This window comes from Manis pentadactyla, chromosome 2, assembly GCF_030020395.1.
Source record: "Manis pentadactyla isolate mManPen7 chromosome 2, mManPen7.hap1, whole genome shotgun sequence".
Lineage (NCBI taxonomy): Eukaryota > Metazoa > Chordata > Mammalia > Pholidota > Manidae > Manis > Manis pentadactyla.
The window spans coordinates 50,332,815-50,359,334 of NC_080020.1; the positions used below are offsets into that span (position 1 = coordinate 50,332,815).

The 26,520-nt window shown below is 48.1% G+C and overlaps 1 protein-coding gene across 2 annotated transcripts in view; it reads left to right on the forward strand.

Annotated features, from left to right (window-relative positions):
* The window catches only part of MCC (MCC regulator of WNT signaling pathway), a 407,995-nt gene extending 382,191 nt beyond the window's left edge, over window positions 1–25,804 (forward strand). For both annotated transcript variants that reach the window (XM_036886983.2, XM_036886984.2), the window contains 4 exons: window positions 2,196–2,402; window positions 6,050–6,150; window positions 19,220–19,342; window positions 20,676–25,804. In XM_036886983.2, coding sequence (XP_036742878.1) covers window positions 2,196–2,402; window positions 6,050–6,150; window positions 19,220–19,342; window positions 20,676–20,856 — 612 coding nt within the window. In that variant the 3' untranslated portion in view covers window positions 20,857–25,804. The remainder of the gene's footprint in view (window positions 1–2,195; window positions 2,403–6,049; window positions 6,151–19,219; window positions 19,343–20,675) is intronic.
* Window positions 25,805–26,520: the final 716 nt, after the last annotated feature.

Sequence of the window (26,520 nt, forward strand, 5' to 3'; positions counted from 1 at the left end):
ACTCAAGTTTTCTGGTTGTTTTTTCCACTTCTGGTACATGATCTTTAGGAAACACCCTTTCATTTCTAGGTGACTTGGTTCCTTTCGAAATCAACTGTTCTTTTTTGAATATCCTAACCTTTTAGGATTAAAGCAATTTCATCTTCCTCTTCCTTTATGTCTTTGTTTTAAATATTTGTTTCCTGGTTTTTAATTTGTTATGTCTGGTTCTCATAAATGATGATTCTACCTCCCCATGATTTGTATCCATTTTCTCTTCGTGTGCGTGCTGGGTGGAGAACATGCACACTCGCTCATCTTCAGTGGAGTTGGCATCTTCCATGGTGTCCCATGGCTCCTACAGGGTGCTTAGATCTGTTGGGACCTCTGGGTTTCAAAGGTTTAGGACTAGTTTTTGTTACACTCTTGGGCTAGGATTCCTGTTCTGCATCTCCATGTGACACAAGTTTCTGGTTCTGAGTCTCAAAAGAGGCTTTTCTTTCTTCTCCCGCCAGAGTCTAAATGGTGACAAGTTTCCTTACCGCATTTCCAGAAAGTCAGTCTTGTAGTCTGTTCCTGTAGGCAGTGCTTTGAAGTCTTGGCTCATGTAGGGGTCTCAGTTCTGGCTCTCAGCCCTGCCCTTGCACAAGTGCTAAAAGCCCAGGTCCTAGGGCCTCCACCGTGGCCTGCTGCCTCCGTGGTCGCCTAGCCTTTCCTCTTGGGTGGAGATCCTTCTTTGGGCACCCGTGGAGTCATCTTTTCTTCTTTCAAACTTGCATTTATATGTTTGTTCTGGGTGTGACTATCCACATTAGCTCAGTATGGAGTGTGCTGCCAGAACCTTCAAATCCTGCTTCTAAAGGCAAAAGATGAGACGGCTTCAGTGTATGGAAACACCTTTCATTCTGGTTTTATGTCTCATGTTTAGGAAAGGTTTGGCATCTTTTGAATAGTGCAAAAAACCACCACCACTGTGCACATTCCTTCTCCAGGTCCGACACCCCAGCCTTGGGCATTACAAACCTTAATGGGGGCCCTCTAGATATCTCCCCACATTGGAAGGTGCAAACATCGACACCCCAGGTCTGGCTTATCCAGGAGAGCACACCAGGCCTGTGACTCAGAGAAGGGTCCCTTGAGGGATGAACAGAATCAGTGACTTTTGTGAATCTTTCTCAAGGCAGTGACTCAGCATTATGAAGAATCATTGTAAGTGAGACACCAGATAGCTTGGACTGGTCTGTGGCCTTGCGGTGGCAGAACCACCCTCCAGCAGGGGTGAGGGATGAGCGTCATGCGCGGGCTCAGCTTGAAAGCTCAGTGGGCTGTGGGCCAGATGCGCTGGGCTCAAACTCTGACTCCACAATTTACCTGATAATTGTGGGCAGACGGATTTCTCAGTTTCCTGACCATAAATGGAGATACTCATAATGCTGACCTCAAGTTGGGAGGATTAAATGAGTTCTGTGTCAACATTTAAAACAGTGTTACATGCTCCGTAAGTGCTGGTGGTTATCAATGTTAATGTAGCTCGTGGTCCCAGGACGGCTTTGTCCCACTTTGGAGTCACCTCTTACTTTCCACAAAAACTCTAATCTGAGTTCTCAGATGCACTGAGAGGTTACCTGATGAGTAGTCACTTGTGAAGGACTCGTTTCTATTGATCTGTGTGGGCTCCTGAAAAGACGAGAGCTGGGGGCGATTCTGTTGCTGCGGGAACCCCCGTCTGCCCAGCCCACCTGTGGGTGGGTGGCTGACCATGTGCACTGGTGCTATGGCACACGGCACAGGAAACTGGAACTGGAAAGGATCCATCCAGACCCAGCCGTGTGTGTATGACCCTGCCTTCCAACCTCTTTGACTGATGAAGCTTAGCCTGTGAGTGCCACAAAATGGGTTTCTAGCAAGACAGGTGTGCCCCACAGGGGCTGGGGGTGGAACTGGAGTTGTTAGGGTTCCCTTTTTGTCAACCAGTCTGTTTACCTGTACCTTCTACTGTTACCTCAGTTCTGGTCCATTGAGTGACAAAGCACAGGGCTTCATGCACATGTCAGTCCTGCAGTGTGTGGAGGCAGTGTCCTGTCTCCTCCCCGGCGGTGGGTGACGGCTCTACCGCGGGCCCGTGGTCACAGCCACAGGGCCCTTCTCGCCCGCCTGCCCTCCCACCAGGCCCTGCCATCCCACCGCAGGTGCCTCCTGTGCTCTGTGCTCCGTAGGAGGAGATGGCCGAGCTGAAGGCCCAGCTCTACCTGCTGGAGAAGGAGAAGAAGGCCCTGGAGCTGAAGCTGAGTACACGGGAGGCCCAGGAGCAGGCCTACCTGGTACACATCGAGCACCTGAAGTCCGAGGTGGAGGAGCAGCAGGAGCAGCGCGTGCGGTCCCTCGGCTCCACCGGCAGTGGCGGCAAAGACAAGCCTGGCAAGGTAGGATGGGGGCGCGGGGGCCCAGGGCGCGGCTACCTCCCTGCCCAGTTACCACCACCGCGCATCCCCGCCCTTTGCCTCATTCCTTATTTGCATAGGGACTACAGGCCATTCTAGATAGCTCAAAGGCAACATTGTTAGCGCAAAGAAACCAAATCCACATTAAAGAAAAAAACAACTCCGTCTATGTAGTAGTTGTGGCATTTCCATGCAGTTCTGTGGGCTGAGGGGTGATCTGTGCAGTTGTTGCCCGGTAGACTGGCATTGGTCCTGCCTCCTTTTCTGTCCTGTTCCATCTGCTGGCCACCTGCCTTTGTCATCTCCCTCGGTTCTCTCAGCTCGGAGGGAGGGGTAGTTAGCCCATGTCCAGGAGATGGTGTGGCTCACAGAAGGGAGGGCTCTCACAGCTAATGAGGGGCAGAGTCGGGGTTTCACCCACATGCGCTGGGAGGCCCTCCCACCTCGTCTGTGCTGGCGGTCTGCCGTTGGCGAGGTGGGGAGCAGGAAGCAGCCTGGGCAGTGGAGGAGGAGGGCAAGCCAGGACTGCCCAGAGGCTGCCACAGAGAGTGGGCTCCCTGGGGCGAGGGCACACTCTTGAACATTCACACTCCCATTAACTCAGAAGCCTTTTCTGCAGAATCCAAGCTCATTCCATCCTACTGTACCTCAGAATTATTCCAAATTCTGCATTGGAGAAGAAAATACTCTGGACCTTAAAGAATTATGTCCCTCGTGCCCAAGTCTTGACATGCTGTTCATCATATTTTCCGTTCCAAATAAATGCTGGTTTCTCCCGACCCCAGTTTGTTTCCAGCCCAGGACTTGTGGGCATGCATTGACCTGTTGGCCAAATGACTGGCTTCTCACAATGCAAAGGCAGGGATGTCTCCAGGAGACTTGTCTGCCTGGAAGCAAGCACCTTGCTGATTCCATGCGGCAGTGAGAGGTGCTCCTTGACAGCTAAGAACTTTGAGGCTGCCTCAGGAAGGGTCACAGCTGCACTTTGCCCACCTTTCACCTGCTGATGAGCCGAGGGAGTCCTTGGCTGTGGAGTCAGGTGGGCCAGCTCTCCCTAGACCCCTGCTGCTTTTCAGTCATCCTCTCATTTGATAGATGTGATGTGGTCCTGACAAGGTGCTATAGAATGTTCCAGGAGTTTCCATTCCCAGCAAGGGACACTGATGGGCAGTGATCACAACACAGTGACACAATGTCCCGAGCGCAAGGATCTACTCCTACTCTAGTGGGAGGCCACGGCTGGATGCACCTCCAGATGTGGAGATTGGGGACAGGTTTCCTGCAGAGACCCTGTGGAGAGCGGGGGCCAGGCTGATGAAGAGGGCCAGGGCAGAGAAGAAGGGGCACTTTGGGCCCGTGGAAAGGCATGGGCAAAGACCGTGCAGGAAGAGGAATTGGCGTGCTGGCCGGAGAGGCTGGCTCTAGGGGCTGTGCTGTCCCCTAGGTGGTGATGAATGGCTGAGGGGCTGGCAGCAGGGGATGAGGTGAGCCATCTGCCTAGGGCGTGGAGGCATCAGGGCAGGTGGCAGTGGCCTGTGTGGTTCATCTGGTACCTGGGGCTCAGGAAGATGGGTTTTCTCTCCCATGCCAATGCCGTAAACATCTTCATACAGCCTTTTGATTCTGTTGGCGGTCACTCTGGGACAGAGCGCCAGTATGTGTTCTTAGGGTGGTGGAAATGGACTCGGTGGGCTCTTCCCAGAAGGCCCATTAACTGAGCCTTTTCCCTCTAGTTCTTGGTGTTTATTTTGACTGGGGAAGCCACACTGTGCTTTTGTGGAATGGCTTCAAAGTACAGAAAACTCTGATGGAAAAAGCTAGATGATTTAAAAAAAATTTTTTTACATTAGAGTAAGAAGCTTTTTAAGAGTACTTTGTGCTGTTCAGGTAACGAAATTAGAGTAAGCTGATTACCTTGTCTATCAAATATTAGATCCATTTACTACTTCAATGAAGTCTCCCTTCTGGTTATTCATTTGGTCTTATTTGTGGGTATAAGAGGCAAGCAGTGTAGCGCAGGGGTCAGTAACCTGCACAAAGCTTGATAGTCAATATTTCAGGGTATCAGGCCACACGGACACTACTGGCACTGCTGAACTTTGCCATGCAGAATGGTGCAGAAGCAGAGCAATGTGGGCATGGATGGGCAGGCTCTGTTATTTACAGACACTGAAATCTGAATTTCCTGTTGTTCCTACGCATCACAAAGCATTCTTTCCATTTTTCTTTCATGATTTTTAAAATAGAAAAGCAATTCTTTGCCGGTGAGCCTTATAAAAACAGGTGGCAGGCCACATTGGTGTCTAGAAAATCCAGTGCTGCTCCCTAGGGTGAGTGTCGTGCCTGTTTTAAAATAAGCCACCCAGCCGGGCCCCACACCTTATCCCAGGTGCATTAGGGTTTGCAGCTCTAGTCTTGGTGCAGCAGGTATTACCAGAGGCATTCAGTAAGGGGTGCGGGTTGAGATGACACTGGAGTCTTACGAAATGTTAACTTGACACGGGAGTTGCTAGACAAAAAGAAGGTGCTGGAATTGCACCACAGTCCCTGGACTGGTGGATGTGGCCTGGGTCTACAGGACGTCTGGGTGGAGAGGAGCATGAGGGAGCAGAGTGTGGGAGGCACAGCAGAGAGAAGGGTGGTCGGCTGCCACAGCGGAACCCGGGTGGGGCGCCTGGCTGCATCAGAGGGGCCGAGGGAGACCCTGTGCCCTCCTGTCTTCTGGACTTCTAGCTCTGGGTTCATATTTCTTTGTGATTCTCATCCCATCACCATATAACCTTCTGCTTACATTCTGTCTCCTGCAGAATGTAAGCTTTTTATTCTCAAGCCTAGCAGGTAGTAGATGCTTAGTAAATGTCTGCTGAGCAGATTGTCAGGTGAGCACCTTTCCCCAGCCACTTTATTTGACAGCATAGCTGCTACCTTCCCTGTGTGCACAGAAAGAAGAATGCTCCAACACGTATGATGGTTGCTTTCTGACTAGTCTTAGTTTAGGACTTAGGTGCTCTGGCTGTTAGGTCTCTTCATCTGTCAAGTGAGAGGATTTGGTTCAGATGGTGTCAAAGTCCCATGCCATGCACTTCTATGTCCCTGTTTCTCCTGGGTCTTTGAGATGATTGTGCTGAACCCAGTAAAGCTCCTTAAGTCTAGAGGAGACTGGTTTTCTCCGAGGAGAACGGGGTGGAGGTGCAAGGACACTCACGTGTATCACCCACGTGTCTGTCATGAATTCTGGGAGGCTTACCCCAGCAGTGAGGAGCGCTGGTCTGCAGGTAGTCCACCTGGGTGTGACTCCTGGCTCCACCACATTCTAGCTGGTGACCTGAAGCAGTGTAACCTCTGTGCCTCAGTTTTCTCTTGGTAAATGGGGATAATAGCATCTGCCTCGGAGGGTCTCCACAGTGATTAAACGACAGAACGCGTGTGTGGAGTGTTCTGACTAGTGCCTGGCTTCCACTGGGCACCCAGAGCACCTGGGGGTCATCATCACCCCCCGGCCAGCCTGGGCAGAGCTGCCTTTGCTACCCTGGCCGCCTCCCAGGCTCTGCCACAGAGCAGCCGATGCACCCCCAAGGTGCTCTCATGCATGGCCCCACATCTGACAGGCACGTGTTTGCTGTTCTCAGGAGTGTGCCGACGCTGCCTCCCCGGCCCTGACACTGTCCGAACTGAGGACGACCTGCAGCGACAGCGAGCTGGCTGCGGAGTTCGCCAATGCCATCCGTCGGTAAGCACTCTTCGCACAACCCCGACGAGCGATCTTTTCCCGGAGGGACAGCTCCGTTCTAAGTCCTCTTGGCTGCTCATGTCAGCTCTTCGTGGATCATGACAGGCCTGCCCTGGAAGCAGGAGGCGCTGAGATGTCCTATGTTTGTCCGGGCGTGGGGAAGTCTTGTTAGTGCCAGGCCTTTCAGAAGGGCAGGGGCACAGGAGGGTGTACAGGCAGTCGGTTCACATGTGCAGGTTCACAACCTGCTTTCTGTGTTGCTGCGTTGGCTAGAACCTCAGGACAGTGTGAAGTGGTGACAAGCAGGCATCTTTACCGTGTTTCCAACCTCAGTGGGAATGCTTCCCTCAGCGTCACTGGCTCTTTCCAAGCAGAAGGCCTGGCATTTTCCCTCTGGTGTCTCAGTGTACCTCCCCCTCCTTCCTGTCCTGCAAGGAGAAACATGCCGAGTGGTCGACATCTGTCTTCCATATCTTAACTTTTCATAGCCTCGCCATGCCTTGCCTCCTGTTCCCGAGCAGCACTGCCCAGCAGACAGACACGTAAAGGGGACCATACATGCAATTTCACCTTCTCTAGTAGCCACATGAAGAAAGTAAAAAGGAACAGTAGAGTCCAGTTTAGCAACATTTTATTTAACCCAGTGTATCCAGAATATCATTTCATCATGTAATCAATATCTTTAAAAAGACAGATTGTTTATCTTTTTTTTTTTTTTGGTACCATGTTTTCAAAATCTGGTACATATTTTACACTTACAGCATGTCTCAAATTTGAACCAGCCAACATTTCAAGTGCTCAGTGGCTCACGTGGCCGTGGCTGCTCAGGTGGAGGGGGCGGTTCCGGGAGGTTCCTCAGCTCACTCACCTGTTCTTCAGCTCTGTCCACCGCGGTCAGCTTGTATGTTGAGACTTCTGGTGAGGAAATCCATCGTCTTTTTTTAGTGATACGGTTATCTTCTTGCGTCTCTCTGAGGATGTTTATTATATGTATTCTAATGGGTATTTTGTCGGCTATATTAACTGTTTTCTCACATATAAACTCTTTTTAGAGTTGAGTTTTGTGGCTCAGGCTTGGCTTTGGCTCATGAGCTTGCCTCCCGGGCTTCCTGTTACTTCTGCCTGGCAAGGCTCTCTGGACTGTGCCGCTGACCGGGGTGGCTGGTCCCCTCCTGTTCAGGCAGCCGGCACCTCTGCCTGGAGCACTTCTGACTCCCCCTCCTCCCTTTGCAGCAACCTTCCTCCGTGTGCATTTTGAGTCGTGGTCTCCTCTCTACCATCGCTCATAGTTTCTGGCATTCAAAGAGCACACCTTGCTTTCTAACATGCTTGAGGACTTAAAAAAAAAACTTTTCCCTCATTTGGGGGATTCAGGGTGGAAGGTGAAAGCTGCAGCATATGCTGGGTCTGCTGTCACAGTCCCGCCAGGGACGCCTGTTGTGTGATGCGGCCTCCATGCTAAGGGTGGACTGAGCACTGCCTTGGGGGGACTTCACTGCCCTTCTGATTTACTCACTGGCACTTTTCATCTCTCCTTCCAAGTTGTGATAGCTCTGTTTTTACAGTACCAGCACCTCTGGCCACGAGGGTAAGTTGTAATTGCTTTGCTTGAGGCAGAGAGAAGCAGGGCTGGAAAATGCCGTCAACAGATCCTAATGACCCGACTGAGCCAGAAACGGGATGCAAATGCATTCCCTGGTCCACCTGGGAGCCATTTGGATATGCTGTCTGTAAGCTAAGCCCCTAAAGTTCTCTGATTCCCCAAACCTCAGGGGCCCTCACTGGTACAAGTAGGATGCAGGTTCTGCTGAGTAAACACAAAGAGACTCCATTTGTTCTGTCAGGCACAGCGCATTTCCAATACCCAGCCTTAAGCTGGTTAGCACGGATTTCTGAGGAAGACCCAGATATACAGAGCCAAGGAAGAAACTACAGTACAAAGGAAAATAACATAATTATACTGTAAATATAGCTTCGGAACTGGAAGAATAATTTCATGAGGATCTATAATACACCTGTGGGCTGAGGTTTGGGGATGGTTTTACTTTTAAAAATCAAGTGGAAACTGACACCTTCTTTGAGGATACTCAATCACTGCTGAGCTGGTGGTTGAAGTCAGTTCAGGGAATCTGCCCTGCATTTTCAGAAATATTCCTCCCTTGAAAAAGGATGGTTCCAGAAACCACAGTTGTGGGTCTAGGCATCCAGACTGAAAGGAGCAGAGGTGGAGGGGGCTGGGGAAGGGGCTAATAAGCAGCAGTCTTCCTTGAGAACCACTAGGGTGCCACCTTGTGACATTCCGGTCCTGGTTCTAGGTTCCTGCCCTGCCCCAGCCTAGCCTCCCTGAGGCCGAGCCAGGCTTCAGCCCTGCCTGGGCTCTCGCTGCCCAGCGCTGCTCTCTCAGCCTGTTTCCTCCCAACCTTCCTGGGTTTGCAACAAAACCAGGACTCTGTGCAATCGTGCATTTACTATGTAACTCCCATCTGGTCTGATCTCATTCCCTCCACTTCCATGAACATCCATTGCATTTTATTGGCTCCGGTATTGCCATAAAACCCCATCTGGATGACCAGGTTTCCAGCCTTGCACACAAGGAGTTTTCTTGTCAGGGTACCTTGTTTTTACTGCTGTCCACACAAACTGTGTGCTACAAAGCCCTCTCCATCTCAGATCTCTCTCTTGCTCTTGGTCCTAGTAAAATTTAACTGAGGGACCTTTCCACCAAAGAAGTGAACTATAAAAATGCAGTTGAGGAGAGGGAATTTGCAGACATGACTCTTCTTTGCACTTGTGTAGCCTGCCCTTGGGACCTGAGCAGAGCTGAGAGGAACAGACGATTTCATCTCCATCAAGTTCTTGGGAACCAGTGAAGAGCGGGTGTTGCTCACCATATGATGGGGTGGGGTGCTGGCACAGCAAGGCTGAGTGGTTTCCAAGGTCACATAGCAAGGTGGTGGGAAGCCTTGTGCCTCCGCCTTCTCTGAGGATCCCCGTGTGCCAGCAGAGGTGTGCTTACCGATGAGCGTGAGCTGAGTCTGCCTGTGTGGGCTGTACTATGCCCTGAGGACTGTGCCCACCGCAGTGTGCATGGACTGGACAAATGGGGAACTGTGCACTCCTGGTACATGACTGTGCATCTGTCTATCACATTCACGGGGCAGAGGAAGTACTGGAGGTAGGGGGAAAACTTCAAGTGCCCTCAGGTGATGTTGGTTAAAAGACAAGGAAGCTGTGCTCAGTGCTGGGGGACAGGGAATGGTCAGGACAGGGGCTGGTGACGTGGTGAGAAGCAGCATACAGCGCCATCTCAGATGACTGCACACCCACCTGCTGCTGGGCCCTCAAGCAGGGCATGACCTCGCTCTGACACCCTCACCTGCAGAGGTCAGCTGCCCTGTTCCCACAGGAGGCTGTGGTAGTCACAGGCCCATGTAGTCACAGGCCCGCCAGGGCCTTGCTGAGCCCATCAGAGAACTGGGATCTGCCACCTGTGTACAGGTGTAAAATGCTAAGTAAAGGCAATCAACAAATTGCAGTGGCCTCTATGTCCAGGTACAAGATATCCCCAACTCATCCAGCAGAAGAGGAGCATAAAGACTTCCTATAATCTCTCTGATGAGTAAGAAGCAAGCTGCTGCAATTTGGGGAGGGCTACACGTCAGACCCCTGTATGGGGACATCCGGGGATAGATGGGCCCCGTCCAGTCAGTGTGGTCACAGGAGACCAGATCTGGAGGACCAGAATGTGCCCTTTGGAGAGGGGAGCTGGCCCATGCGGGCAGGGGCAGCACAGGAGGCAACTTCTCAGAGTTCAGAGAGATGGAGTGGGAATCCCCCCAACCCCAGGCCCACGGGCCTCCACCACTGTGCCAATCATGTGACGGTAAGAACTTGGCAACAGACCCTGACACGTCTAGCAGCAGGATGACACAAAAGCCAAGAAAAACATTTCAGAGAAAGGAAGCCAACCATTTCAGACTGGAGTAGGTTGAGGAGGGAGGCAGGGAGTGAAGACAGCTGGCTGGAGAAGCAGTGGTGTGCTTGAGCAGAACCATCAGGAACCTGTCCTAGGAACAGAGACATCTCTGTGCTCCTGAGAGAGACCCAGTAGAGGGGCAGTCTGTCAGGGTCACCAAGAGCTTCGTAAGATGCAAATCTGATGCTTACCCCGTATTAGTGTGCTATTGTGTAACAAATTACACAAGCTTAGTGGGTCAAACGACACCCACTTATTAGCTTAGTTTCTGTGGGGCAGAAATGTGGGCACAACATGACAGCCTTCTCTGCTTAGGGTCTTACAAGGCCGCAATTAAAATGTCATCCAGGGCTGTGTTCTCATCTGGAGGCTCTGGGGAAGACTGTGCTTCCAAGAGTGTTCTGCCTGTTGGCAGAAGTCAGCTGCTTGTGGTCGTAAGGCTGACATCCCACCTGCCTGCTGGCTGTTGGCCACTGGTAGCTCAGATGCTAGAGGCCTCTCAGATTCCTTCAGCACAACCTCTCCCTCCTCAGAACCAGCAACAAGAACCTCGTCCTCATCAAATCCCTTTCCTGCTTCAAATCTCTTTCCAGGAAGAGCACATTCCCTTTCAAGGGCTCACCTTAATTAGGTCAGGTCTTCCCTGGAAAAATCTTATCTTCAGGTCAGCTGCTTAGGCCTTAATTCCATCTGCAGAACTCCCTCCCAGCAGCACCTGGATGAGTGACTGAATAACCGGGAGAGGGCGTGTGTATACCAAGGGGCCCAAATCTTGGGGGCCATTGTGGGATGCTGCCGGGCACACCTCATGGCTTAAAACCTCCCAGTGACTCCCAGCCGTCTCTGTCTGAACTCCTCAGCGTGCGTGTGATCTCACCCCTGCCAGCCTCTCGGCCTCGCCTCCCGTCACATGCCCTCCCACCGTGAGCCGCACTGACTACTTACTGTCTTTGCTGCCTCTGGGCCTCCACTCCTGCTGGCACTTCTGGCCCCACACCACCTAATCCCACGCCCCAAGCACTCACATGGCTGAGCCTCTACTCAGTCTGCAACATGTTTTATTGCTGCTGTTGGTTCCTCTGGGCCCTGAATTTCCTCGTGTCATGAACACATCATTGCTGTGCTTCTTAGATGCCTGGTTTCACCCCTTCCCCTCCCCTTTCACCCGGCCTCCCCCTGCAGAAGGAGAGTCCCTCTGGGACAGGGATCATGGCTTACTCACCCAGGCATAGGACATCATCCATTCTGGTGGCTTTGTTCCTTTTAAGTGGTCCCTAAATTTCTCGCAGCCTCATTTCTTTCTGCCCACTAGCCATCTCCCCCATATACCATGCTGGAGCCTCAGAACACAGCCTGTCCAACACAGTCTGCATGTCCTCCTGCCCTTTGAAAGTGGCCTCTTCCTCAGATTTCCTCTTTATATTAAAAATGATATTCTTTTAACCATTCAGGATTACAGCTCTGAAGTCTCCTCTACCTCTTCTCAGCAGATCAGTGTTTTCCCCTTCAAACCCCATGTGACCCTTGCCCCTGCACTGCCTTCTCCTGAGCTTGGCCCTTAGCTGCTCAGCACTTGGCACAGCATCCGGATGGTCATTTGCCCTTAGTCTCATCTTGTCTTCTGCCACCAGAAATCTCTTAAAGCACTCTTCTCATCAGGTTGCTCTGCAGAAACATCTCCAATGGCTTGGCATTCAGGATTGTCTGTAGCTCCTTAACTTCCTGACCTACATTTTGGATGTTTCCCGTGTACATAATCTGCAATCCAGACTCACGGACAGTTCGTCTTCCTGAGAGCATGCCCTTCACTGTCCTGTGGAGCCCCGCTGCTCAGCCCCTCTGGCAGAGGGCTCGCCTCCTGAAGCTTTCCCGGCCACCTCGCCGCATGCCTCTGCATTTCTCCACACCCCTGTGGTGCTGACCAGTCGTCACCCATCAGTGTCCACAGAGTGCTTGGTTGTCAGAGAGCCTGAGAATAAACCCCAGCCTCAAAGTTCAAATCCATGTCCAGGTTCAAAAATACCTGCCCAGCTCTAGAAATTTTCCAGACTTGGAAGGAAATGAGGAAAAAAGATGGCACTGATGGACCCCCGTTTCAGCAACTATGGATTAATGCTGGTTTTGGGCCATACAAATTATGGAATGAAATGAAGAGGGAACTAGGTGGGGGTCCTTTTAAAGAGGGAGCCCCCACTGAGCAAACAAGCAGTAGAATCTTCACTGTTTTATTAGTAGGAACATTATTTTAAAAGGTGCTCTTTTATTAAACTTGCACTTGTTGATTCTTCGTATTTTGGCTGATAGATAATAGCAATCAGGAGATGGAAGTGTGCTTAGAATTTCATAAATGCACGTGGGTTTGCAGGATGTTAATGGAATACGAAGTACACCTATGAGCTTATTATCACGTAAACAAATTGCTACGCTCCAGAGCTGGGGCCTCGAAGAGCACACATAAAGGCTGATACTCGCCCCATGGGTGGTGGTGAGTGTTGCTTGGGTATCTTTTAATTCCTGTTATTTCTCCCCATGTTCCAAAAGGCCTTCAGAGAGAAGGTCTTTCCTGGGCTCTTACGAAGGCAGAGGCAGAGCGTAGTGCCACCTGCAGCCAAAAGCAAGGGCAGCTCGCCTGTGCACCCTGCAGGGGCAGCTCCAGGGCGGGAACGCGCAGTAGGAGAGTCTGGGCATTGCTGTCAGTGTTGCCACCATCTTTTGCTAGTCTTGGCAGAATACAGCCACAGTCCGACACAATGCCTGCAGAGCCTCACTATCTGGGGCACAGCCTTTGTCCTGCAGGCCTGGACTCTCCCTGGGGTCTTTACCTCCTGCTCCACCACCTCCCGTTGTGACTCACAGCAAAATGCTGAAGAGCAAGGCTGGCAGACGGACTCCAGTGTGAGTCCCCACTCCCCAGGTGGACTGGCAAGTCTCCTCAGTGTGCTTCAAGTTCCTCATCTTGAAAATCAGCAATACCAATAGAACTGACCTCCAACGGTGGTTGTGAGAAGTCAATAATGCCACCCTTGTAAAAGGGTTAGACAGCTGTTACCACTGCCTGGGTTTTTTGAAAGATACGTAGTTATAGGCGGTAATGATTATCATGAAGGAAATAAGTAGAGTGATGTGATATAGTCACTGTGGAGTTTTGTTTTTTCAAAAAATTGATAGATAGCAATGAATAATATGGAGGAAATGACAAGGTGCTGCTGCTATGTCATACCTTTGGGATCTTTGTTTAGTCGGGTGGTCAGAGTGGGCTTCTCTGAGGAGGTGATTTAAGTTGAGTTGAGGAGGAGGACAAGTAGCCAAGCAGAGGAAACACCTCCCAGGCAGAGGGAACTGACTGCTCAGGGCTCTGCCGTGGGATGGAGGGCGGTGTGTGCCCAGGATGGATGGGATTTGGGCATGCCCAGGAGAGGGTGGTGCAGAGACGGGATAGGCAGGGGGCAGGCCCAGTAGGGCCTCAGTGCAAAGCAAGACCACAGACTTTATTCCAAGTACAGGTGGAAGACACTGAAGGACAGTAATATGACCTGATCTGTCGTATTAAAACCTTACTCTGGCTGCTCTGTGAAAACCAGACAAGAGTGGGTGGAAAAGTGAAGCAGAGAAACCAGTTAGTTAGGAGGCACTTGTGGTTGTCCAGGTGAGAAGGGAAGGTGTTTGGACCTGGGTGGTGGCGGCAGAAACAGCATGAAGATTTGATAGGTGGGCTTTGCTTACTTAGTGGCTGTGGAGGACGAGGAAAAGGGGGGGGGTTAACGCTGACTCAGGACTAGTGTCAGCAGCTGGGCAAATGGTGGTGCCACCTGCTGACAAGGGGGAAAGGGGATTTGGGAGATCATCTCAAAAAGTTCTGCTCTGGATGTGTTAAACTGAAGACGCCTGTTACGTGAACAGGTAAAATGGACAAGTCCCGAAATCCAAAGAGAAGTCTAGAGATAGAAAGATTGGAAGTTTTTTAGCATGAGGTAGTTTTTACACCGAGGCCAACACCTTCATACTCCCAGTATTTAGAGGTGGAGTGGAGAGCAAGGAGTCAAAGCAGATTGATGGAATGAATAGGATGCCCATGGGAGTAAAGACTTGCTCAGGGACAAGGGGAAAGTGCCAACAGGTAAGTTGAGGACAGAGCAGCCTTTAGACATGGCAGCACCAAGACCATCAGTGACCTCAGCAGCTTCAGGGGAGACAGCAGCCTGGCTGGGGCTAACCAGCAAACGGAAGGTGAGGAAGAAGGAAGAGCGCGCGCAGACAGCTCTCTCCGCGGCTAATTCCCTCTAGTGAGCAATCACTGAGACGCTCAGGCCCTGTGGCTGGCTGCAGGGCTGTGACTCCCTGTGCTCTGGTCTGATTGCAGCTCCTCTGCAAGGCTTTCTGGCCAGCTGCAGAGGCCAGACTCTCGCCCTGGTGACTCCCCAGCAGCTCACTTGGACTCTGTGATTAAAGTACCGCTGCTGGCCTTTTTATTTTAGGGAGAATGTAAGGCCCATTGATGGCTCAGAGAGCCCTCCTTCCAAGCCACCTGGGCACGGGGACAGAGGCCTGCAGAGCCGTCTCCTGCCTGGCTCTTTAGTAAACCCCCTCGTTTCTCACCACCTGCCAGCTCCCAGTGGCTCTGCCTCTCAGATCCCCCACACATACGCTTATCCCCTTTGTACTGCTTAAAATGCTTTCAACTGGGAATAAAAAAACCTCCCTGACTATGTGGTTAGAGTAAGATCCATAGGATCTTCTGTGACCAGAAATAACCCTCATTTTTGGTGGAGTGGGGAGGTGTTTAACTGAAACCCATTTTGTGCCAGGTTGGGGTTTTCATAGTAACTGTGTAATCCAGCATTGTCTTTGTACCGACAGATGTATATTCTTGAGTGCCTAACCTACTGGGAGTGAAAAGGGACGCACTGAAGGATTGTGCATTATAGGCAGTCTAGAAAACACTGTATGAACTACTGAAGGGGCAAATGGAGCACGTGGGTTTAACTTACTTTCTCAGATCTGTGGCGCCTCAGAAAATGCTCATTTCAGCCTTACTATTTAGACAATATATAAATTCTTCCTTAACTGAAAGCCAAGCAGATTTGAATTCAAAATTAGAAGGAACAGGGTATGAATGACTGAGGCTCCAAAGTGACTTGGATTAGCAGGTTTATGGTTGGTCTTGATCCAGTTAGTCCTTTGAGAATCTGGGGGAAGCTGTAGGCTCGGGGAAGTAAGCTGCTGTGCGTGACTTCACACCTAAGTTGAATGCCAAGACCACATGAAGCTCATCTGCAGCCCAGTGGTGAAGAACACTTCTGCCTTTCCAGAGCTTCTTAAGTGTGCCTGAGAACAGGACCTCCTGGGGCATTGCTGGAACCAGTTGCTCCCACCGCCTCACGTGCTCTAGAGCAGCAACGTCCTCTAAAATAATCCAGGTCACAAATGCATGCAAGACACAGGGTAATTTAAAATTTTCCAGGAGCCACTTTAACACTGCAAAAAATGTTTTAATGAAATATATATATGTTGCCTGATATATCCAAAATATTATCACTTTAACATGTAATCAATATCCTTAAAATTGGGATAATTTTCCTTTTTTTTTTTTTTTTCATATTAAGCCTTCAAATTCCACTGTGGGTTTTACACTCACAGCTCACCTCAGTTCGCTCAAATGGCCCGCCATGGCTTGTAGCTGTACTGGGAGCGTGGGCTAGAGTTGTGAGTTCCCAGTGTTTGTTTCCATCCAGATGAGTGACAGGTGTGACAAGTACAGGCGTCTGCCTCACTCAAATGAAAATAGGTAAAGTGACCCACATGTCAGGTTAAATTGGAATTTGGCCTTGTCTTTATATTGTTAAATGAATCAGCATCCTAGTTCTATCCTGGAGTTTGTACAAGTTGGCTCCCATCTCCCTTTCTGAGGCCTAAGCAGTTCTCCAGGACAGTTCTCAGCCCCCAGGTTGGCCTCCCCAGCTGGGGGCTGTTTCCTGCCTTTGCAGGCCTCTCCTGTCTTCCCGGGGTAGGGTGGGAGTGGGTTCAGTCCTCCATTGGAACCTGCCAGGTCTGGAAAGTTCCTTCTGGCCCCTGGGGGAAGGAAGCCCTTTGTTTTATCCTGGGACTGGGATTTCCAGTCTCCCTGTCTGCTGGGCGAGGCAGGGGCGTGGATGTAACCGGGAGGGGGAAATGGTATTACTCTAGGCAGTTCTTTGTTGTGAATGAGTACTGAGTTGGTGGTGACATTTTAAATTCTCTTCACAATGTTTTTTCTTCTGTACTATGAATCAACTTTAGAATGAAAGATAAAAAAAATAGCAACAGTAACAAAATGTAGGAGAACCCTTCCCTATTCTTTATAGCCAGAAGGAAAGGGGAAAAAAATTGTTCCTGCTCTCTGAAGCTTCCCTCTGCTGGTGGAGGGCTGCCAGCAGGGCCGAGGGGATAGGCTGGAAGGGAGCTGCTCTCCCGACACCACTCAGTTCTGGCACTGTGTGTGAGACCTGTGCCTCTGTGATTCCACTAGGAACTCAGCCGAACCTGAGCCTTCCTGGTGCTGCTAGGGCCCAGGGGAACCCCACATTCCCCCGCAAGTGGGAGACACTTGCTAGAAGGCCCCTGCTTCTCAAGGAGGGTGGGTGGGAGGAGTTGCTGACAAATGGAGTCATCAGGACTTCAGGGCTGGTTGGTAATTTCCTTTAAGATCTTCCCCCTCAATCCTCCCTCCCTCATAAAAACAGGCTTGGGTTTTTGTGTTGCAACTCCTTTCTTTAAAGAGATTGGAAAGCTTGACTTGCACTTACAGTAGCTGGAGGCAGAATGTACAACATGAGGTATCTGAAAATTCAGGAAGGGCTGAACCATCTGTGCGCCTAAGAGCCCTCCACCCTGAGGTCACTGTCCTGCCCCTCCTACAGGATGCATAACCACTAAGACTGCATCTCACATACTTTACAAATGTATACTTTAGAAATGCAAAATTATACAAATTTCAAGCAGTATAAGAGTGTAAGTCCGGGGAAAGGAAGTTCCGGGGCAAAATACCTCTAAAAACCAAAATCAGTCAAAGGGAGAAATAAAGTTTAAAACCTGTTTATTGCTCACAAACTGCAGTCCCAGACCGTCTTTCTTCGCTGCTCCAGCAGCAACCACAGCAGCTCTCCCCATCATCTCTCACATACATATAAGCCCTCTGTTGCCCAGGTAATCACCCATTGATATGGAGATGAACTTCTCCACCCCCGAGGAAAGATGCAAATGAACTAAAGCCATACTTCTTTCCACCTCTGAACACCTATTGATAAGCAGATATACTAAAGCCAGGCGAGATATTCTGGAAATGTTTCCATTTTACCCACAAAGAGTAAGTAAAATGAAAAATAAAAGCCTTTCCACCATCCCTCTTCCAGGAGTTCACTACTGTTGAGTGCTTAGCCTTCTGTTCTATTGTTAGGGTATATCAGCTATTCACACTTAGATTTTTCGTTGTTTTTGTAAAAGTGGGATCTAATAGAACACTCCCTTTTCATTTGACAGTGTATGCCAGCGCCTGTCAATCTCTTTTTTTTAACAGTTGCCTTGATGAACTTAACCAGTTTCCTGGTTGTTTCCCATTCTTAGCTGTTGTAACCAAAGCTAAGTGAATCCATCTAAATTCTCAAGTACATTAGGAACCTACACGAACACTGTAAGAAAAATTTGTAGAAGTCAAGTTGCTTAGTCAAGGGATGTGTTTATTTTGCTAAATACTTCCAAAATGCCTTCCCAAACAATTGTGTGAATTTACTTTCCTCATACACTCATGAGTCGTTCTTAAAAAAGAATTTCTTCCATAAATCCTGGTTTCTCATTATGCTCCAAGTAAACAAATAACTTCAGTGAGTTTGTTCTGAAGCTGTTTAAACAACTGTTGTCACCAAGAAGCAGTCACCCAAGCCTGGTGCTGAACACTGGGGATACCCTGGGAACCAAACCCAGTAAGGTCCTCGCTGCCCCGGAGCCCACGTGCCAGTGGGGAAGCCTGCTGAGTTTACATATCAGACAGACCGTGGCAGGCTGCGGAGCGGGACGCTGTGCCTGAGAGGGATGCCTTAGGAAGGAGGATGTGTCATTAACCCGTTCCTTGCCTGGGGCTGGTTTTCCTGTGGGAATCAGATAAACACTGTAAGCTGGACTGGATGCTAGAAACTGCCCGAAACTGAGTCGCATGTTAGCCTACGTTACCATATGTTAAGTCCGGGGAAGGGAAATCCCGGGGCAAAATACCCCTAAAAACCAAAATCAAACGGAGAAATAAAGTTTAAAACCCGTTTATTGCTTACAAAACTGCAGTCTGGCCCATCTCTCTCTCCTGCTCAAGCAGCCACAACACCGGCCCTCCCCCTCACCTCTCAGGTACAGATAAGCCCTCTGTTGCCCAGGTAATTACCCATTGATAAGATGCAAATGTACTGAAGTCTACTTGTTTACACCTCTGAACGCCTGTTGATATGCAGATATACCAAAGCCAGGCAAGAAATTCTGGAAATGTTTCAATTTTACCCACACCATAGTAGTGAAGAGCCCAGAGACCTTGAAACCATGGAGTGTGGAAGTCAAATGGACTTATTATAAAATGAGAACAAGAACCTTTAAAGCGAGAGGACTATCAATTATTCCTCCATCACTACCACCCTTTTTTTTTTGCAAGGTAGGGCCCTGTAGATTCACTGAGGAGGCCTCCCTGGGGCAGCCTGCCCAGACCAGAGGCTTCTGTTCTTCCCTCTGAGTGGCTGAGGGGAGCGCACACCTGGGAGGGGGCGTGAAGACCAAGGCAGGGCTTCGTGCTCTCACTGTGCTCGTTGCTGAGCGCCCGCGGCGGAAGGGAACTTCCAGGTCAGCTGCTTTCCCATCTGCAAGACTCCAGACGACTTCCAGTCTTGTGTGACAGGGACAGATATCTTCCAAGGGTCCTCACTGTGACAAGCAGCAGAGTTCTGGCTCTGCAGGTGCGAAGGGCTGTTCTCCTGCCCACTAGGATCTCCCTTTCTGTTCTGCCTTTTGATTTGGCATTCAATCTCCCTCCTCTCTGCCACCACAAGTCACTCACGGTGCGCCTCTCTCTCCTTCATACAGAGAAAAGAAGTTAAAGGCCAGAGTTCAAGAGCTGGTCAGTGCCTTGGAAAGGCTCACCAAGAGCAGTGAAATCCGACACCAGCAATCAGCAGAGTTTGTTAACGACCTAAAGCGAGCCAACAGGTAAAATCTTCCTTTGCAGACTCACCGTGGTACTTGGGCTCATACACCAGTGGGTATTTCCGTGGTTGCTGGGAACCAGCTCCGGAGAGTGGCCGCCCCCGCGGAGCCTGGTCGGTCTTAGGGTATTATTTCCCACAGTATTGCATAGAAACCTGAGACCCATTCAGTGTAGACGGTCTTGGGCCCAGGGTGTCAGAGCAGAGCAGCATGCCATGGACTCTCTGAACACTTCATGTAGGGAGGGGTCAGATACCAAAAAAAAAAAAAAAAAATCTTTTTAGTTGTGTTTAACCCAGTTTTTTCCAAACAAAACTGGCTACAAAACCTCCCATTTGAGCGACACTTACTATCCAGTGGAAGACTTTGGGAAGAAGCACTGCTTTGACAGCAGTGGCAGACTTTTTGGACTGAGAACCCCTTTACAAAACTCATGAAAATCCCAAGGATCTCAAAGAGCTGTGTTCTTATAAATTATCTACTGATAAATCTCATTTTAGGGGAAAAACCTGAGACCAATTGAATTTTTTATTAGTTTACAAAAAACTTTAAATATATACAAATTGACTACATATAAAACAAATTGCATTTTTAAAAGAAAACCTACTTTCTAAAAATTGAGTGGCACTGTTTTTACAGTTTTACCAGTCTGTAGTTAGAAAGTTTGCTGACTTCCCCTGAAAGGGTTTTGGTTCTCAGACCACCCTGTGGGAACCTGACGGTACATGGGATTGATTCGGGGTGCCATTTTGGACCAGAGTGGGTATTGGGACTTACCTAGCCCTGGGCTCACCCCTGCCCCCTTGTCACCGGTCTCCCAGGGGCACGGTTCAGAGGCCGACATTCTGTGTTTGGCCGGCAGCATTAGTTTATGGCCTGTGTGCTCTGAATCCACCCGCCCAGAGCACAAAGGGAAGTCCTGGAGCCTCTCTGCCTCACCCCCACGTGGTCACTTACACCGCGGTGGCTGAGGGACATGCCCTGTAACTTACACTTGGCCATCCCATGCCGCCAAGAAACAAATAGACCCACTAACTTGTATTTACAGGAGATTTCTAGAATTCAGCTACCATTTCTGCTTATCTATTTTGGATATGGTTAGTATAGATTGTTAGTTTAAATCCCTTTTAGTATGTTGGTGACGAGCCTTTAGCATTCGGGCTGCATTAGTCATGGTTAAGCCAATAAATAAATGGCCACGAGTGCTGAGTATCTGGTTTCCTCAGTTTCTTGAGTGGAGCTACCTGGACCTGGTTCCCCAGTGGACAGGACAGTGTGTGTCCCACATGCTACTCAGGATGAATCTTCATTCTCATTTCCACCTGTTCCCACACAGCAACCTAGTGGCTGCTTATGAGAAAGCGAAGAAGAAGCATCAAAACAAACTGAAGAAGCTGGAGTCTCAGATGATGGCCATGGTGGAGAGACACGAGACCCAAGTGCGAATGCTCAAGCAGAGAATAGCTCTGCTGGAGGAGGAGAACTCAAGGCCACACACCAGTGAAACTTCCCTGTAGTCAGCACTCGGGCACCAAAGGTCTGCCCTCAGAAGCTGAACTGCATGCAGTCCCTGAGGAGAGAAGGGCCCCGGAGGACAGAGCACCTGTTAGGGGAACGGGACAAACGCGGGTTGGGAGGTAGGTCGGCTCCAGACATCAGAGGCTGTCAACTCGGCTCCAGGGCCGAGTGGCCCTGGTTGACACCATGTGGACTGCATCCGAGGGCCCTGTTCGTCCCCTCCCAGGCTCACGGATGGAGTGTGAATACCTGCTGTGTGTGCTGTGCTCGGCAGGCCTTGCTTCTGCTTTCAGCACTGGCCTTGTCCCTCTCAAGGCTGTGTATCAGCAGTATCCTAGGCATTTTTTTTTCCCAGGATTGTCCATTCTTTTCTCTTTGGTAGACAGTGACCTTTTCCCCAGCATCCCCAATTTCTCCTCTTTCCTTCTTCAGGGATAAACTCTTGACACACTGCACAGGGGGTGTATCTTCAGCATCCAGAGCCGCTGGGTTGCTTTCTAGTAAGCAGGCTTCAGCTGTCGCTCAGAGGTGTCCTAGGAGGTAGGTCACAGGGTGGCACACAGGTCCCGGTCGTCGTGTCCAAGAGCAGGACAACTTCCTCCACCTTGTCTCGTACAAGAGGGCTGGGAGCAGGGTGCTCTCGACTCTGGGACTTCCCCCTCCCAGACTCATGGCTGAGAGTCCTGCCGATTCATGTAATAGAACTAAAATCTCATCAGGTGTTTCTCCAAATCAGAGCAGCACTGCTAGTACTTCTCCCCACCCCAGGGCACTACAGTCACCGTTCTGTATGAACGTAATTAAGCTCACCCACATGGGTACACATGTAGCCCTGGACCTGCCTGTTTTCCTAGGGGCAAGAGGCAGGAAGTGGGTGCTGAAATGTTTTTTTCAGCTGTTCCTACTTAGAAAGAGATTGCTACTGACCACTCCTAGTTCGAGGCTCTGCCCCTGCTGTTATGAAGGGCAGAGAGTGAATGGTTGTTTCAGAGCCTCCTTTTATCTCGAGACATGGTGACAGCATATGGTGCTTAGGCAGGTCCAACTTCAAGCAAAATGCTGACAGGGCTGGGCACGACCAAAGCACCTGAATTCTTTCAGGAAGGTCTTCCATCTCCAATTTGTTACTCCACTTTCTGTCTTCTAATTCTTCTGCAGTTGCCCTACACTGATAAATTTAAAGGGCCATTTGCCATTTAAAAGGTGCTCTTCTATAGTACCACAGTGCCCTATGAGAATCATGTTTCAATGCCACAGTTCAGTTTTGCTTTCAACCAGATCACTGCATTATAGTCCCCACATCCATGAGCGAAAGCTCAGAGAACGTCATACAAGGTCCTCAGCCTTCTGCACAATGGAGGACACTCTAGCCGCCCCCTTGGAGGGCAGAGCAGTTCTATCCCAAAAGTCATCACCCTTTTTTTGCAGGCCAGTAGTGAAGCTGCCTCATCTTCAAAAAATCAACTACTATCAGTGTGCTCGGACCAGTTCTTGGGTGTTCCGGTCACTGTGGAAGGGCCCGCCGGCTCGGGTTTGTTATAATCTGTCATGTAGTCACAGATGGTTCTTGTGATTTTTTTTTTTTAACCAGTTTTTACTCTTTGGATAAAGGTTCATTTTGTCACAAGGGAAATGTTTTGGCTGAAAAGGTATTTAATAGGCAAAATCATGGTTTCCCCCATTTCCCCAGCTTGCCTAGGAGAAAGGTTCTCTCCTAAGCTAACTGGGATGTGCAAGGTGGATAAATGATTCTGGATTTCTCTTGTGTGAGGGAACAGACATTGAAACAGTTTTCCGTTTTCAGCAATATTGAAAGGTCTAGCTGATAGAGGAATAAAATTCTGTCTGCTGACCTATGGTCTACCATTCTTGCTCCAAATTTAAGCAGAGAACCCACCTTTTTAGTCTGTAGCACTCCAGAGCTGGGAGGTCTCAGCTCCTCCATTATGAGCCCCAGTATTACTGATCCTACCTGGCCTCATTTTGGGTTTATACTTCAATAACATAAGACATTTAAATATGTGGTGATTGGGTGAGAACTATTTCCCCGGCAAACTGTTATTTTAAAGATGTGTAGAATAAAAAAGCTATTAAATAGTTGATTTCCTTTTCTTGTATTTTTCAAATGCTCCCCAAGACACAATCCTTGCTGAAGGTGAAATGACAGGCACTTGGCTATGCTGTGGGGCCTCCTAAAACTGCACTGGTTAAATAAATGACTGCGGGTGCCTGGATAATTTTCTTCTTTTATAACTTGAATTCTTCTTTCTAAATAGGAGCTGGTTTATATGAATGTCTCCATCAGGGGTAAACAATTATCTAGACTGTAACTTGTATTAAGTTAAAAAACTTCAGACTCGTATTTTTTTTTTCATTCAGGGTCCTCAGTGGTTACTTCTTTTAGGCAGTCACCTTCTCTGTTCAGAATTTAGTCTGTGGCTCTTAGAGAAATGGGCATAGGAAAAAAGAACCAGTTTGACACCCCCGTTAGACTGCTGAGTTAGGGCAAAAGAGATCCATCTGTGGCTGGAATGCCACCTCTATGTGGGCCTACCAACGGGACCTGAGGCTCAGCCAGCCTGACGGGCACCAGCTACCAAAACTGCCATGGCTTTGTAGACAGTAAGACTCCTTGTTGAGATGTACACCTAAAGTTATTGATGCCTCAGTATCTTCATGTGAGCAGACCACTGGAGATGTATCACGCGCTCCCTCTCTTGCTCTAGCCCCAGAGGTACACTAGGCTTTGTCATCATCGTCAATGCAGGTATTACCCAGCCCATACTCACACTCACCTGCTGGCATGTCTAAAGGTAATGTTCATGCTGCCTGAAACTGGAGTGTTAGCTTAATAAAAACTTAAGTGCCAGTTAAACATTATTGTTTAGTTCTCCTTTGAGATGCATGCACTTCTTACTATGTCTACCTCTGGGCCTGCAGCAATACATTATAGGGACCTCAAAGAACTCGAGAACCTTTAAGGCCTTTTCTTAAAAACTGTTTGGATAAGGCAACTCAAAAATTTAACAACTATTAAAAATCTAGTTCAAATCTCCTAGTTGTGTACAGGTTACATTATTTTAAATGGAGAAAAAAAAGCCCCATAGTAAACAGATTTGAGCTGGACTATGTCACTGGGATGAATTAGCCTTCATAGTTGCCTGTTCTTCTCTGAAGGTTTTTTCTATGGCTCACAAAAATTACCCTGCAATTATTTAATGCTATCAATTAATAATCATAAATCTCTCAAGAGTTTGGGGTATCATGCTCTTGTTTTGAGTGATGAGAAAGTTACCAAGACTACAGAAAACACCCAAACTTTTATTAACCACTTCTGTAAGTCATAAGGCTCCATGAAGTTTTAAACCATTTGCAGATGAGCAACTGGAGTATGTCTCATGCATGAAACTGTGTAAAGTGAAAAGATCATGTTCACTAAGTTTATAGCTGCACCTATTTCTAGATGCAGCAGACTATACATAGAAAGTTTTTAGAGGCCAAAACGGGAGAGAATTTTAAAGATTTTAGATTTTTGCACTGAATTTAATCAGGGTGCAGTCAGAGTTGTCACGGTCTTTTGGAAGGGAGCATAAATAATATTTTTGGTTCTTTTCAGCAGTAAGTGACAACTGTGCAGAACACTACCATTTAAAAAATCATAGCAATTATTTTATTTATCCAGTGGAATGGTCTGTTTGACAAATGATACAACCACCACCTTTCACTGAGGCTTAAAAATTCCCTATTGCTCTTCTGGGCACTACTCTGAGAAGAAGCAATTAACTCATTAAAAAACTAAAATTATGCCTGCTGCAGAGTTCTTACTGAAGCTTATCCAAATCCTATTCCAGTTAATTGAAACCTTGTGTTTATATAGGCTAGGCTGACTTTAGCTCTGAACCTGTGGCCTTCTGAAGCTCCTCCTGTTTCACACTTGAAGTTACTTTCTAAATACATGTGTATCACTTATGTGCTTGGCAGCCTTAGGCATGTATCTAACTTCTTAGAATTGGAAACAGAACTATTAATTACTGTAATGCTGGCAGCTTAAGTGGGAAAGGGTACAAGCTAAGTCCTGTGTAGAAAAAGATAGTTTCACATACAGACTATTGCATTTTCAGTTAAGAGTTATATTGGATACATTCTCTAGCACACTATGTCTGAGTAAGAGCTTACAAGACAAGAAATCATTCTGACCCAGCAGCAGCTGCTCTCTGATAACTGTATCCTTGACTGTTAGTGCCTGGTGGTTCTACAGTCCAGGCAGCTACAGTAACTCACGTGATCTACAGCTCAACAGAACACAGCAAGCTAAATACAGAATTCCCTCACATTCACTCATGACCTGCTTAGTTAATTGTTCTTGCTCTACTGTTCACTTTTGTTACTTTTTGCAAATCAGTCTATGTGGAATATGTTTAATTTGTAAAATGCATAGTAGTCACTTAACATGCTCGTGTTACAACTGCCAAGCAAATGTGCCCCTAATTTTTTATGTTTGAACCTAATGCAAAGATAATGAAACATGTTCATTTTTCTAATCAGTTTTAGACATTATAAAGACTTCTTTACACTTTGCATGACATTTAGGTTTCCTATTATTTGAAAATGTGCTTTTAAACCACTTGAATTATTAGAAAAACCTGCTTGAATGTATTGTCAGTTATTAAAGCACATAGCTAAGATTGCATTTGTCAGTATTCTACTGTTCGTATTGAAAGTCTCATTTTAAAGTGGCCACTTAACACTGTACTATAACTTGTAATTTTTTAGATTCTTCAGCTGTATGCTTTAAATGTTTCCAGATGCCTTTAGTTTTAGCTGCTGTAAAATAGCTACTCTGTTATTTGATATAGAACTGTTTAAAAAGAACTCCCTTTATTTATACAGAGACATTTATAATATTTTACATTCTTATATTCTGAATAAATATTTCTAATTCCATGATGTACTTTAACTGTGGTCATTAACGGGTAAGACTGTCCTTCTGTAATACTTACCATTACCACATACATATCAAACCCGTGGTGCTTTGTGTTACTGATCAAAGCAGGAGGCTGGAGCACAGACTGTATCAGGTCAAAACTGCCAAAGAAATCTCTTTCATTGCCTTCTCAAATCTGGTGCAAATGAGAAAGTTCTCTATTGGAAGAATCTTTTTGCCTTTTTAAAAATCAGGGAAATGGATGCAATCAAAAACTAGAAGTGCGAGGGAGGCCACAGCATGACCACAAGAATGGCAAGCAGCTTTGCGACGTGTCTGTTAGAAAGTCACAGCGGTGCTGTCACTTCTTACTGCCAAAGCAAGGTTCCTCTGACAGAGTGTACTACCTGGGTCACTCTCCGAAAGCTTCAAATAAAAATTACTGTCATATAGCTGAGGTCTCTAGTGGAGAAGAATATTTCTTTCTCCTGTGAGATCCAAGCTCTAGTACAAATAGTTGTTGGATTTTATCTACTTAATTCACACTATAATCTTGCTTTAAAGGAACAACCAAATTGTTATTGTCTGAGATGGAGAATACATACCAGTTCCTCAAGAGGCTCTCTTTTAAGATTTCTTCCTACTGTGTAAACATACCGTTGTCATCTTTTCATTGGTCCAAAAAGCAACCAAAATAAGAACTTTGAGCTTACACTAAGAAGTAATAGTAGCAGACACC